This window comes from Bemisia tabaci, chromosome 8 (genome assembly GCF_918797505.1).
Source record: "Bemisia tabaci chromosome 8, PGI_BMITA_v3".
Lineage (NCBI taxonomy): Eukaryota > Metazoa > Arthropoda > Insecta > Hemiptera > Aleyrodidae > Bemisia > Bemisia tabaci.
Window position 1 is genome coordinate 35229885 of NC_092800.1, and position 14615 is coordinate 35244499.

General features: G+C 34.9%; 1 protein-coding gene across 2 annotated transcripts in view; it reads left to right on the forward strand.

Moving 5' to 3' along the window:
• The window catches only part of RalGPS (Ral GEF with PH domain and SH3 binding motif), a 113290-nt gene extending 102406 nt beyond the window's left edge, over window positions 1-10884 (forward strand). The window contains exons 8-13 of one of the 2 annotated variants that reach the window (XM_019041155.2): window positions 538-714; window positions 4033-4101; window positions 6056-6157; window positions 6765-6950; window positions 9351-9463; window positions 10364-10884. In XM_019041155.2, the coding sequence (XP_018896700.2) occupies window positions 538-714; window positions 4033-4101; window positions 6056-6157; window positions 6765-6950; window positions 9351-9463; window positions 10364-10494 (778 nt within the window). In that variant the 3' untranslated portion in view covers window positions 10495-10884. The remainder of the gene's footprint in view (window positions 1-537; window positions 715-4032; window positions 4102-6055; window positions 6158-6764; window positions 6951-9350; window positions 9464-10363) is intronic. The other variant, XM_072303471.1, reaches the window with a different exon arrangement.
• The last annotated feature ends 3731 nt before the right edge of the window (window positions 10885-14615 follow it).

Genomic DNA, 14615 nt, shown 5'->3' on the forward strand with positions numbered 1-14615 from the left:
CAAGGAGAGAGTGTATCCGCAATGAAAAGGTGCGCGAGATAATGGGTGTAGAGAATGACATCGTGCACGATATCAGGTCCAAGCAGTTGGTCTGGTATGGACATGTGCGAAGGATGGCAGACGATCGGTTGCCCAAGCAGGTTTTTGATTGGGTTCCTCCCGGAAGGTGACAGAGTGGACGTCCTGCGAAAGGTTGACGACAAAGAGTGGAGGAGGAGATCAGAAGGCGCCAATTGCTTGATGATCTCCGGGAGGATAGGGGTCAATGGTAATTGGGCGTCGCAGAGTGCAAGGCTGCGCTGTGAAAGCAACTTTATGTATGTATGGATGATGTCTTACTATGTTTTTCCTTCATTACTACAGCTGTGTTAATAACATTTGTAGAAATATTTTGATGGGACAGATTTGATTATATTTTGCTGCTTCATAATCCACAGCTATCAAAACGTAAATTTTCCTTTTACAACTAACCTCTATCTAAAAGTGAATTGTGTTCCATAATTGAATCTAATGAGTGCATCTCCTTTATGTTTCCAGATTATCTCTAAGGCTAGAACCACCTTCTCCAAGTTTGTCTGCTTCCAAAGAATCTGTAGTTAGTTCTTGTAAAAATTCCCAGAGTCTGTCACCGACGAAAGGATCATCCTTACTTCAATGCTCCCCTGTTTCAAAATTTGTTCCTGGCCACAGAAAGTGTCGCAGCCTCGGAACAAAGTAAGTATATTGTGTAGTTCCAACATGTAAGTTGGATTAATTTAACCTAATTGCATTTTACATTGCCAGACATTGTCTAATTTCCTCTCACGTTTCTTTCCGTAACAAGAACATAAGTCCAAAGCAACATAGTGCCTTGAAACTTTCTGTTGATTTCCCCAGATTATGAATGACACACCTTCAAAAGTTTAAAGTAGAATCTTACTTACGTTCCCTGTCAAAGAATACATTGTGAGAGGAAATTTCGGAACATTTGGCTCATTCTGATCAACACCGGACAATTGTGCTTTTCTTTTCACCACTTAATCAGTTTATTTGAGTGTTCTAAATCATTATTTTTTCTTCGATTTCTGATAACTTTTTATATAATCATCTTTTCCTCTCGGTAATGACAACAACTCTTACCATTCAGTATCTAACTCGCTTCTGATCTTTCTATTAACTATGAAAACCAGTATAATCTCGTAACAGTTAATTATTTCCTAGCCATCGTTAAGTACACATATGTTTTCTGCCCACTAAATGAAAATGTCAATTCCTACAGTACTTGAAAGATTTTAATGTTTTTTAAAGTCAGGGTTTCTAGAGGTTTTAAAAACTTGGAAAAAAAAGAATGTGTTTTATATCGATCGGAGAAAAGAAATTCTCCTACAGTTTTTGGAGGCAACAGGACAAACAAATGTTTTCCAAATTCAGAATCACAGGGTAAGAAAAAATTAAGAGATTTCCCGAAACAGATCCAAGGTACACTTTTTGGTTTTCTCTCATTTATGCACCGATTTTTAATGAACTGAGAAATTCAATTTTCCAGCATTGGAGAGGAATTTTGTTACATTATAATTGATCGAAAAAAAATCACAGAATTTCTATCATTTTAATCAAGGGTCTGTAAACGGGAGACTTTGTGTGAGAAAGTGTGTATACATACCTAAATTTGTGGTTGTCCATTTGTATTTTAAGCTCTTAATCGTTCGCTACGGAAAATGTATAACATGCATTTAAGTCTGTAGACCCTTTTGAAGTAATCGGCAGTGCATTTGTTGTATGAGCAATGCAACATTAAACTAAAATCTATGGATTCCATCCAAGTTGTACATTTTGTAGGCTTTTAAAAATTCCTTACTAACAGCTCTTGTTTTCGTCATCGAGCTTTTGCACCGGGATTGCACTTTAGCATTACTGCTTTCTTCACCCTTTTGTTTCCACAGCCAGGCAAACAATTTTGCACAGATATTTAAGGTGCCTACCTAAATTTGTGGTTGTCCATTTGTATTTTAAGCTCTTAATCGTGTGCTGCGGAAAATGTAAAACATGCATAAGACACATGGGTTTGCAAATGGTTAAATTAGTCTTGAAGTCATTTTGATAATCAGCTAGTAGATAAAATCTGAATTCTAGAATCCTCATGTAAGTTCTGCTTCAGATTTTAAATAGACAGGAAAAGTAGACAATTAATAGACCTTTAGATAGGGAAGAATGTGACTATTGTACATGAGAATTATAGCCAACTAAGAAGACTTTTCAAAGGAAAAACTGCCCCAAAATCAACTTAAGCACGTAAAATTTGTCTAAAATTCATTCTGCATCACACAGTTTGCAGAAAGTGTGAAAAAAACGTTCTTGTAAGTGGGAAAGATTTTTTGTTTATTTTCTTTACGTCTCTTCTTATCTCTCCCTTGTCACAATTGATTGACAGTGACCAAGAAAAAATGTGCCTGCAGATGCGGTATCAAAAATACGTGCTATGTACCATGCAAAAAGAATCAATGAACAGATTTTGAACATCTCTCGTGTTCTCAGCTGGATTAATGTTCAACATTACCCATAAAAGTCTACATACAGTCTACTTCTCGAAAAGTGGCTGTAAAAGGGCAGAGTCTTGTGAAAGGCTTATTTTATTCTTAGTGGGATACTTGTCTTTGGCAAGCTTGAGTCCTTGAACCCTGTATCTACCTGCGTTTGATGTCATGAAAATACCCTAAGCCAGTTATTTACTCCACCCCTCCTCCACCTCACGTTGGCCACTATCTGTCTCACGAAGATTGTATGTCCTCGGCAGTATCACCTATCAGCAACAGTCACACTCTCAAACTGCCTGGAGGTCTATCGATTACTCACTTTCTTTATGATCAGTGTCTATTATGATTGTAATATTTGACTTTAAAGTCGACACTCAATTTCAACCTTGTTGTTAGAACACAGCTTTTCATTTTTTTTCATGACCAGTCTCTGAAAACTTGTACCATAAAATTTTCTCTAATTTTATCATTCTAAGAAAATCAAACCAATTTTTTCTGAAGACATTATACTGAAGGAAAAAGAATCCTTTTAATTTTTTTTTATTATTTAGATTATTTTCCTGTCTAATTTGAGTTCAAAGGAAATGTCCAGCGTCAAAAATTGAGATTTGTGTTTTCAGAGTTTATGTGTCGATTTATAACAATTAAAACTGAAGTCTGAAGGATTTTCTACCAAAGCAAATCCTGGAAACAGAAGGGTTGAAACACGTTTGGACTACATTTTGCAATTAGGACCTACAATTTCTGGTTCATCTTTAAAAACACTTATGTGCCTTGGGAAACTCATAGTGCATATGTTGTTTCTAAACTGAGCTAGAAATTGTAGTTCTTAATCGCAAAATGTAGTCCATTTGGATGGATTTAACCGGAATCAGTCTAACTGCATTTGTACTTCATCTTGCAATTAGGAACTTTAATCTCTGACTCAGTTTAGAAACAATGTATGCACCATGAGTTTCTCTGCGCACATAATGTGTTTTTACGGATGAGCCAAAAATTTTAGTTCCAAATTTCAAAATATAGTCTGCTTAATGGAGCCTAATTTTCTCTCATGTATTAATTTTCAACTTAAAACTAAGCTACTCAACGCCTCTGAGCCCTCTATATTGACAGTGTAAGTCGGCAATCACATAACTCATTTGCTGTGTCTTAAAATCTTCGCCTTTATGTTATTTTTTTAAAGGATAACAAATTTACATCATTCCCTTAAGTTTTTGCAGAATTTTCTTTGCACAGAGAAGAAAAATCACAGCAGTTTTAAAGAATTGCCGTGGGGTAGTTTCCTGTTTAAAAAATAAAGTATGACAGTAAGCCTGCGACGTCGCAAATGGAGTTATGTGATTGCCGACTTACACCGTCAATATACTTACGAATTACAAGTTTCAGTGTTGCTAAGCTTTCTGTTTGAAATGTAAAACAGAGAAAATTAGGGAACATCTAATGTAGTTTAACTGGTTTCGGTTTACCCATTTGTCACAATTACCTGAAGATTCATTAACAAAAATATGTCTATCTGTAGATATCGTAGCACAAGCCTTCCAAGAAACTTTTATAAGGGAGCTCCGCTTTCTTTGGTTAATACTTTGGGGTGAGTTCATATGCGGTTCTGGACTCTTGAGCATGATACTCTCTATCATTCGTTGATTCTTGTTATCTTGTAATTCTTCTTGACAATTTTATTTTAAATTCAAACATATGACTTATTATGCAGAGAAATGCTCATAACTTCCCCTTAAATTTTTCACAGCGGTCCCCTTTGCTTTTCTGAATTATATATTTTTTCCTCTCTTTTCCCTTGAATTTGTTTCCATATTTGTATACTTAGCGTGCTTAGCGGCTTTTCCCTCTTTTAATCAAGTAGAATGCAGAAAAGCTTTGTTGAGCCAAATCTATCTTATAGTATGCATGCTATTCGATGTTCGTAACTCGTTTAGGATTTCTGTCTATCTGTTGCTGCCACCTCTTTCATCCTTTCAATCTTATTTTTGCAATAGCTCCATCTGTTATCCATCCTAAATTTTGCTCTAATAAAGAATTCGCATTTGTATGTCGATGACTCAAGTCGAAAAATGAGTAGCGCCGATTGCAACATTGCTGATCTCTACTTGTATTTTATATTTTTAAAATGAAACTAACCATCACATTTTTTACAAAATTTGCTGTACCACATCTTCCCCCATTTATTAACAGATGTTCATGAGATATTTCGGTAGTATACAGATATTTTTTTTATACTTTTATGATGAAGTACAATAAGAGAGTCTTAAATACTGCATTAGAGATACGCATTTTTCAACTTCAGCCATCAATGTGGGTGATAATACTTTGTTAAATGATGATGAGGAAAACGCTTCTATGTGGGACCTATTTGCAGCATACCTAAGACAAAAGCATTTGGCTTTGTAAATGTAAATGCAATTAATGTGTCTCAAGGTGTGTCTGAAATGGAAAAGAGTCTAATATCAATGATATCTATAGAATATGAAGAGGCATTTAAAGTAAACTTTAAATCAAGCTAAACTTTTTGTCTTTAACTTTTATAAGAAGGTATTTTTTCCTTGATTTTTTCTCCTTTTTTTGACTTGCATGAGATCCGTTTGTTCATGTAAGTTTGTTTCAACGCCAAGCAACCATTCTCTTTCGTAGTTAAAGGTGTAAAGAAATCATACAATTCAAGTTGTTAGAGATTAGAATTTTTTGTTTGTTTTTTTAATGTTTCTTGGTTTGTAACTCATATCCTAATTTTGTCCAAATGTTTCTTGATTTTCTGGACAAATTATTTTTAAAATATTGGGACTAAGGTTTCTTATCAGGTTTAGCACTTGAAGATGCTATGAGTATTATGCCACAGGAAAGCGATACATGACAATTTATTTTCATTGGTTGCATTAAAAGAGGTTATAACATAGTTTCTGTTTGAATCCAATCTGATATAAAGTAGAATTCATTCTGATGTAATGACTGGTAGCATCTACTCTGTTACATTAAGTAGCCATCATTTCATTTTTTTCTAGGCTAATCTTTCTGGTGCCACTAGTGGCAAATTAGAAACTAGCATGAAGTTTTGCCCTTTTTGTCACTTTTTAAATTTAAATATAATGATGACTCAACAGTAATAAAATGGAAAATCTCCTAATTTCAGAAAATACTTTTCTCTATCGGTCTGCCAAAAATTTAGGATGAAAAAACATGCTGTTATCCAAAGTACTAGGGAGGTTTTTCGAGGAAATATCTGTAATGTCAACTTTAACAGCTGAATTTATACTTCTATTCTCTTCATAAATGTGACATCCATTAAAAAAAAAAAATAATAATAAAACTGATTGCATTTTTTTCTCACGGGAAAGTATTCATTCATATTTTTCATTCACCACATTGATTGTTCCTTTAATCTAGGAGAGCCAATCTATGCAGAGAGCTACTCCTTTGCAGATTATTCTGAGCAGTGAAACAGATTCCTGCCTGTGCCTACCGAATTTTCTCTCTTTTTCTTTTGCATTTTGCATTCTCCTATCCTCACTGAATATTTTTTTCTTTTCCAGCATCTTTAGTCGACAACCATCAAGCACCAGAATTCGGCATTTACTTGATGACTCAGTTCTTGAAGAGTTACCATCCAGTGGAATTACACCCCAAGCCCTTAAGTATGTGAATGCTTTTGACTGATTTTATTATTTTTTCTTTAACAAAATTATCTAATTAAAACTTGGACTAATAGGTAAAACTCACATCAGATTAGTCTGAAGTTATTTACTTTTGACTACCATGTCCAATAGGCAATTTCATGGATCAGCGCTCATGGCAGTGTTGTCTTAGGTCAATCAGGGATCACCATTCAAAGGCTGCTGCTAAGTTGCTTGCAAATGGAAAATCAACAAAAATCAATTTATCTGACACAAGATTTGCATCAGCAATGTAATGCTGCATTCACTATTTTAAGAGATAACACAGCATTGACGTTAAACAGATCGTCTAGAAAGGCATTCTCTCTAAGAAAAAAATTGTGGTCTACTTTCAAAGTGAACCAAAGATTACTCAGACACACAAGGCACACAATAGGGAGAGGAGGGTGGCTGTAAGTTCAGGACAAAAGTACGAAAATGGTGTAAATTCGTCTGAAAGTGTTTAGTTTTTTTTTTATCTCACGTATATCTCACGTATCTCACGAGGCTGCATGAATAACGTTTGAAGGATTTATCTTGTATGTATCTATTTTTTAATTTTTTCTAAGTGTCATCTCTTTTATTGCAGAAACGGAGGGCTCTTGGAGGATTTTGTAGATCTACCTGAATCAAAAGAATCAAGTCAGCAAGGCTGCTTGCGTAGGAAAACATTGATGAAAAATGGACATAAGCCCTCTATCAAATCGTGGCAGAGATATTGGGTCGAGCTATGTCATGCAGCTTTAATATTCTATCCTCCAAAATGTTTCTCTGGGTAAGTTTTTAATTTTTGTCTGCTTTGGTTCTATCTTGGCATGATTTCCTGAAAATTCAAAATTTTATACGAGGGCTGTCCCAAAAGAAACCGGACTTTTGTCATAGAAGGCGAACTAAGCGTCGTAATGAAGTTTTCTTGGGCTTGTTTGAAAGCTGATAAACTACAGAATATACTTGTTTTTACAGAATGCAAAAATTCGTATTGGTAAGGAAACTACACGCTTTGGAATAAAGGAAAGTCGAACTCGAGTTGCGATTTTTGTCTTTATTTCAAGAAAAATTTAGATACAACTTTAAAAAAAACCCAGTTTTCAAGTTAAAAACTTCATTGCTCTCTTATTCAAATGCTTAAAAATAAGGATATTAACATTTTAAGCAGCTTATCAAGTCATCACCTATCCCCTTCAAAATACTCGCCAGCTTTGTCGATGCATTTTTGCCTCCGTTTCTTCGATTGGGAGAAACACTGTTGGAAATCCTCAGATTTGAATGATCGCAATTCCTACAAGGTGCTCTATTGGATTTCCGGAATGGTTATTGAAAACGTCGACCTTTCAAGGTAGATTTAAGTCGTGGAAATAAGAAAAAATCACACGGAGCCAGGTCAGGTCACCGTGTAGGAATTGCGATCATTCAAATCTGAGGATTTCCAACAGTGTTTCTCCCAATCGAAGAAACGGTGGCAAAAATGCATCGACAAAGCTGGCGAGTATTTTGAAGGGGATAGGTGATGACTTGGTAAGCTGCTTAAAATGTTAATATCCTTATTTTTAAGCATTTGAATAAGAGAGCAACGAAGTTTTTAACTTGAAAACTGGGTTTTTTTTAAAGTTGTATCTAAATTTTTCTTGAAATAAAGACAAAAATCGCAACTCGAGTTTGACTTTCCTTTATTCCAAAGCGTGTAGTTTCCTTACCAATACGAATTTTTGCATTCTGTAAAAACAAGTATATTTTGTAGCTTATCAGCTTTCAAACAAGCCCAAGAAAACTTCATTACGACGCTTAGTTCGCCTTCTATGATAAAAGTCCGGTTTCTTTTGGGACAGCCCTTGTATTGCACTCAATGATGTAATCAAATTATATTCCCACAAAATTAAAACCAATCATCTCATTTTGTATTTTCTTTTATGGAGGTACAATTACTGGCAACAGAATAGAAAATAGTTGTGATGTAAATATTTTGCTCCTGTAATTAACGTCATAAATACCTATAAATATGATGCATTATTTCCCTGTAGACATCATCTGGTAGTCATGTTCAATTTTTTAGCAAAATCAACTTTTACAAAGGAAGATTTTTGAAAATGTCAAATTTTACCATAATTTGCTTACTGTTTTTGGAATTTTTCAATTGAAATTTTTAGTGACAATAATTTATCTATAAATCCCATGTTTGCAGGGTTTTTTTTATATTACTGAGCGTAATATTAGTCAAAGCACCTAATTTGACGGTGTAAGACAGCAATCACATAACTTGGTTTGTGACGTCGCAGACTTCCTGTCATGCTTTATTTCTTAAACAGAAAACTACTCCATAGTAAATTCTTAAAACTGCCGTGATTTTCCTTCTCTGTGCAAAGAAATTTCTGCAAAAACTTCTAGGAATGATGTCACTTTGTTCTCCTTTAAAGAAATAACATAGAGGCGGAGATTTTCAGGCACCACAAATGAGATATGTGATAGTGGACTTACGACATCGAATTACATATTTTTCACCTACATATCTACTCAAAAAGTTGTAAACAAAATTATTTTTTTTTAAAATGAAATTTTCAAGAATCCCTAATGAAGTGCACAGCTCAGATTTTGAAGAGATTATTGGCGATGAATGATGAATCCATTAATTAATGAGTATCACCATAGATCGCATATGCCAAAGGGTTTGTTAGTTTGTAAAGTTTTTCACGTTGACAGATGAACTCGAAGATAATTATAGCAATTATCTTCAACCACTCTTAGCAACTGTTTAAAAAAAAGGAGTATGTGGTGAGTTGTAGATCAATTCGAACTGTGTGCCTCATGGGTAACCTCGGCAAAGTGTACATTCTGCAAATTTCAAAGTTTGCTAATGTCGTCACCTTCCAGGCAAAGTATCACAAGCGCCATGCGACGTTTAAAAATTTCCGCCGCCATTTTATTTTTTTACAGAGAAATTGTTCAACGAAGCTGTCCGAAAATTTTACTGAATTTTCTTTGTGCTGCCAATAAAATTTAGTGAAATTTCCAAACAGACTCAACCAACAATTTCTCAGTAAAGAAATAAAATGGCGGCGGAAATTTTTAAACGTCGCATGGCGCTTGTGATACTTTGCCTGGAAGGTGACGATGTTATCATTCCAGTCAGTGGAAAAAAAAAACAAAACGTTGATAAGTAAAATTTTGTGTTTGATTTCAGATCGGAAAGAAGTGATTACAAACGAGATGCGTGTAAAACATATCCAATTAATGATTGTATCGTTCGCCAGGGAGACTCACCAGATGTGTTCTTTTTACATGATCCTAACAGATGTAAGTTTCTCACACATTTTCATTATTCACATTCATTATACACATTTCACGTGATATTATTTCGAAGATTCATTGATTTGTCATAATTTGTAAAATGTATAATTTTGAAGTGAATAGCATTTCCCAAAATTTCCTTTTTTTACATGATCTCATTTTCAAAAACATGTCAGTACCCTAGAGCCAAAAGGTACATAACTCACACTTTTGGAATAATCGAGTCATTGGCGTTTTTGAAATCTCCATTAACGGTTCTGTGTGTGTAAAACATTTGGTAGCCCTATCTTACGCTGGTTATGAGATATGGAGTTTCAATAATTGCGATTTACATCGGAATCAATGAGGCCGATGCGCGGTTTTCCCCTAATATGGAAAAGACTAAAGGGGAGTTAGGCACCTCTTGGGTCTGGGCTACTGATATTTGAACTTAATAAAAAATCTTGAACTCCTACTCTGTTCCAACCCTATAGTTTCTGAGTGACTTCTGTACCTTGAGAGTACAGGGTTACCAACTAAAAGTCAAGATTTTGTCAAGTGACAAACATTTAATTTTTAAGAGAAGGTGTTGTTAAGGGCCAAAATCTGTCCTGTTTTAGGACTGACATTAGACCCACCGTAAATTTCTGTATCACTGACATTTTTTTTTAGAGGTTGAAAAGTCATTTGAAAACCTGGAAAAGTCGGGGAGTTTTTCCCACTTCAATAATACATTTCAATAAAATCTAGTGTCATGTGTAAGAATTACACAATTTTAAAATTTTCCCTTCAGATCATGGGTAGTTGATAAAAAAATTTTAGGCAATTTTGAAACGGCAATAAACTGTGTTTCTCTTTAAATAATGAATCAATTTTTTTTCTACTGAAACTTTTTACTTTATTCAAGTGTCATTTTTTTTTTTCTAGGCAACACCTACAAATTTCGCGCAGAAAGTCAGTCAGCAGCTCTGCTTTGGTATCACGAGCTTAAGAAATCCCTCTCAAATCTCCAACAAAATCTTAAACCTCCGTCAGCAAATCTCATCTCTTTTGAATAAATCTCCTTGTTTTCAACATTCAAAATTAATCGTTTTAAAAAACTCTTGAAAATTGTCTCGATCTCTACTTAATACTTTCAAGATACTTCCATTATCATCAAGAGTGATATGATTTCGCATGAACCAATTTTTAGTAATTGAAGAAGCTAATTTGTATTTTATGAAGTCTGATCATTTGCAAAATTTGATTAAGTACTTATTCATTAATATCATTTGTACATTTATTATATTATATATTATCATACTATATCAGTAATACTTATCCATTCTCCTCAAGTTTGTTGTGTGTTTCATTTAGTTCCTGCTATCTAATCCCTTTTTTTTATGTATCAGTCGTCATTTTGTCTTTTATTTTTTGAATAATTATACAAGTATCAAATCTTGCCAAAATAGTGTATTTCATTTAATGTTTCAACCTTACCTACGTACTCTGCACACTCAAGTCAAAGCCCTCATATTCTATGAGTCAGTCGCGCCAGTCGAGGAATCAAGTCCTGATTTTAGATTATAGATAAGCAAAGAATAATAAGATCTGTCCAAACACCAAGCTTTCACATTCAGTTTTAACAAAACTATTGCCCTGAAAAAAAAATTGGCGTATGACGTCAACCACCGCGATGGCACATACCCAAGTTTTTTCCACCTCGGTCTCATCAACCAGTGAGACGTACACTTGCACTAGTCGCTGGTTGTAATAAACAGATGAAACGAGGGTGGAAGAAATCCTGGTACGCACTATCACGATGGATGATGTTGTCCGCAGTATTTTTTGATGCGCGCTAATTCTGTTAATATTGAATTTAAAAACCAAGCATGAGGACAGTTGTCATTAAAAAATCAAAACGTGATTCGATGACCAGCGCAACAGACCCATGACAGTCGTAGGTAGTGAACTGCTGCAGAGTCCCTCTTAACTGCTCTAAGACCTATCTTGCTTTAAATTAGACCATACTAGAGCCCTTTCCTTACTGGGATCCAGGATAACATTTGGACTGCATTTTGCAATTTGGACCTATAAATTCTGGTTCCTCTGAAAAAACACCTAAGTGCATAGAAAATTAGTAGCACACGCGTTGTTTTTAAACCGAGCCGGAATGTATAGGTCCTAATTGTAAAATGTAGTCCATTTGATGCTTCAGTGCGGCAGCAGAGGTAACTCTGCCAGTTGTTGCATAAGATAGTTTTCATTTTTCGTGAAGCTTGAGCTTGAGTGTGCAGTCTTTTTCTGCCGCTCTGTAGTTTTGATTGCTGCAATCGTTATGATTACTGAATTTAAAAAACTGTCAATGCCAAAATTTCGATTTTTAGAATATATTCTACAGAACCCAATTTTCTAAATTTTACTCATTTCGACCTGGGCAACAAAGTTAGTCTTATAAAGTATTAAGTGCAGATTGAGAGCATGATTTTACTTCAAAATCATCAGGAATCGAAACTCATGTTTTCAAAGTTTTCCCATCAACTTGTCACATGGATTGGTTCAAATTAAAAGATTTCCAAACAAAGTTCCTTGGACATAAAGGGATTTAATAGCAATGATGCTGCTTTCCAAGATGATCTAAGAGCCTGGTTTCCTGAGGTTGAGGTTTCCAGTATTAAAAATCTTTACTTATCATTTTAAAAACGTTCCCAATATTCCTCTAAACTTTACCAGATTGAATTTTATTCAACCGGAAGTAGGTTAACTCTCTCCTTCCTTTAATTTATTATTGAACAAAGAATCAAATAATGCAACTAGAAGAGAAAGTTATTAACATGCACATCGTAAGCACAACCTCATTTTGACCGAGGTTAAACAGAAACGTACCTAATTAATTAATACATCAAGTTCGAAGCGAAATAAAGAGGTTTGTGGTTTGATTCCTCCTTAAGTGTCCAAACTAAGGACAAAGTTTAAAATATTTTCCGATAGTCAAAATATTTTTTCAAGACTCCGAATTTTTGACAGGAGACAATGTACGACTAGTTAATTTACGATAAAGTGTGTTCCTGCACCAGAAAAGGAGGTTTTGAGTATATAATTTAACTGGAAGAAACAGAAATGAGTAACTCTAAATTAATTATAAGAGTCATCGATGAGTCTAAATTGCACCGCTGGCCAATGCTGCCGTGCTAAGGATATAAAACGCCGTAGAGCATTCGAGAGTTGCCAAATTTCTCTGGATAAAACATGTATTTTTTAGGAAAGTTACGCTTATTTTTCCTTGAGATTTTCAGATACCTATTTTCGATTAAATTGCTTACAAAATTGTTCAAAAATTTGGAAAAAAATATTCACCAATTACCCAGTAAGTTTGGTTTCTATCGAAGGAAACTTGGCAACGTCCAAAGGCTCGTACAGCGTTCTTCCTCAGCACGGCAGTATGAGAGGACAGGGAAAAACTCTCTGTGTCCTCATTTTCAGCTCTCATTTGCAATATAGGTACCTACTTTAATTTGCAGCGCGTGTACTTTGCAATGCATGGAAACGACACATCCATCGGGAGGTCTGATAATTATTTTTGTTAGAAGGAAACAAACCCACTTGATTTATTAAAATTGTTACGAAATATTCTGCAAACATCAAATAAATAAAAAAAAGATCGGAGCATTGTGTAAGAATAGCGCTGATTTGAGTTCCGATGGTAAAACGAGGTAAGGGGTCTCAGAACATTTTGTCAACGATTTTTTGCACTGTTGCTTATTAATAAGCAACAGTGACTTGGTTTTAGTCGGTATTAAAATTATATTGACAATATGGAAATGAGAAATTGAGAGAGAAGGAGGTGTTGTTATGGTTGCTCATTTTCTAAATGAAATGTTATTACTTTCTCCTTTTGAATCATCTTCTTTGTCATTGGTGAATATTTGGTTTTATTTCTATCCTTAAAATATTGAATGTACAATATACCTTATATAATATGTATGGGTACTTATTTTTTCTTTTTTTTTTTTCTTTTTTCTTTACGAAATTATTACTTCATTTTGAAAACATTCATATTTTTAAAACGTGACAAATATTTGTAAAACCTTTTCCAAGCGACATTAATCTCAGTGAGCCACAGTTGTGCCGACAGAAACTGCAAAAATGAATAAAAGAGGGAAAAAAACCAAGAAGCACGCAATCTTTAGTTTTAACCCATTTGTACATCGATCTTTTAGAGTCAAAATACGTCAAATTTTGAGCGTTTCGTTGCGGGCACACCTCGCTGCAGTACAATAAAAGCACAAAATATAAAAGAAAAAATTAAAGTACTTTGGAAATCATTGAATTTGACACGGAACCACCAATATTTAAAAAACACACATTATATTATTATTCTCCCTAAATTGATACATATTTTTCCCCCATCAATTTAAATGAGAATAATCAATGCAGAGTGTGCTAACATTTCAAAATCATGAGTTAAAAAACGCTGACTATGCGAGTAAAAATATTACAGCCTAACAAAGCGGAGCGGCGCACAGTAGATTGAATCAGTGAGAGAGGTCGGACACGAAATTTTTGACTAAAACTACAAATTTTGATGTTTAATTCGTCACAATTTAAATTTTAAGGGATGCTTCTAGAAGGAAATTTCACGAGGGGACCAATGGAACTACTTTTGGAACCTCTAAGTTTTGTATTAACGTAGTTATAAGCTTTTAAAGTTTCCAAATTTTGTCCGACCTTTCCCATTGACTCGATCCACTGTGCGGCGTGCTGCCAGCGCGAGAGGCTCACTGGCGCCTACAAACCCAAGTGGATACTTCACGCATTGCGCAATGCTTGAAGTATCCACTTAGGTTTGTAGGCGCCAGTGAGCCTCTCGCGCTGGCCGCCCGCCCGCCGTGCGGCGGCGCCTGAAACAACTATTTCACAACAGAGGTGTTGCACAGTATTATACGAAATTGAACGTATTATGAATGACAGGCATCCTTTAAAAGTACAGATCTTTCCTCGCAAAATAAATCAAGATACTTAGCGTACACAGGAAAAATCTAAGAGCCTTGAGCTGAGGCAAATATTGATGTTTATCCGGTTCAGGTATAATAAGGTGGGTTCTTGAAGGATAATTAAGTCCTGTTACACCAAAGAGGCGTAGAGAGTTTTAGTGAATTTTGTCTCATAGAATTGACGCTCCCCCATTTTTACCAAAACT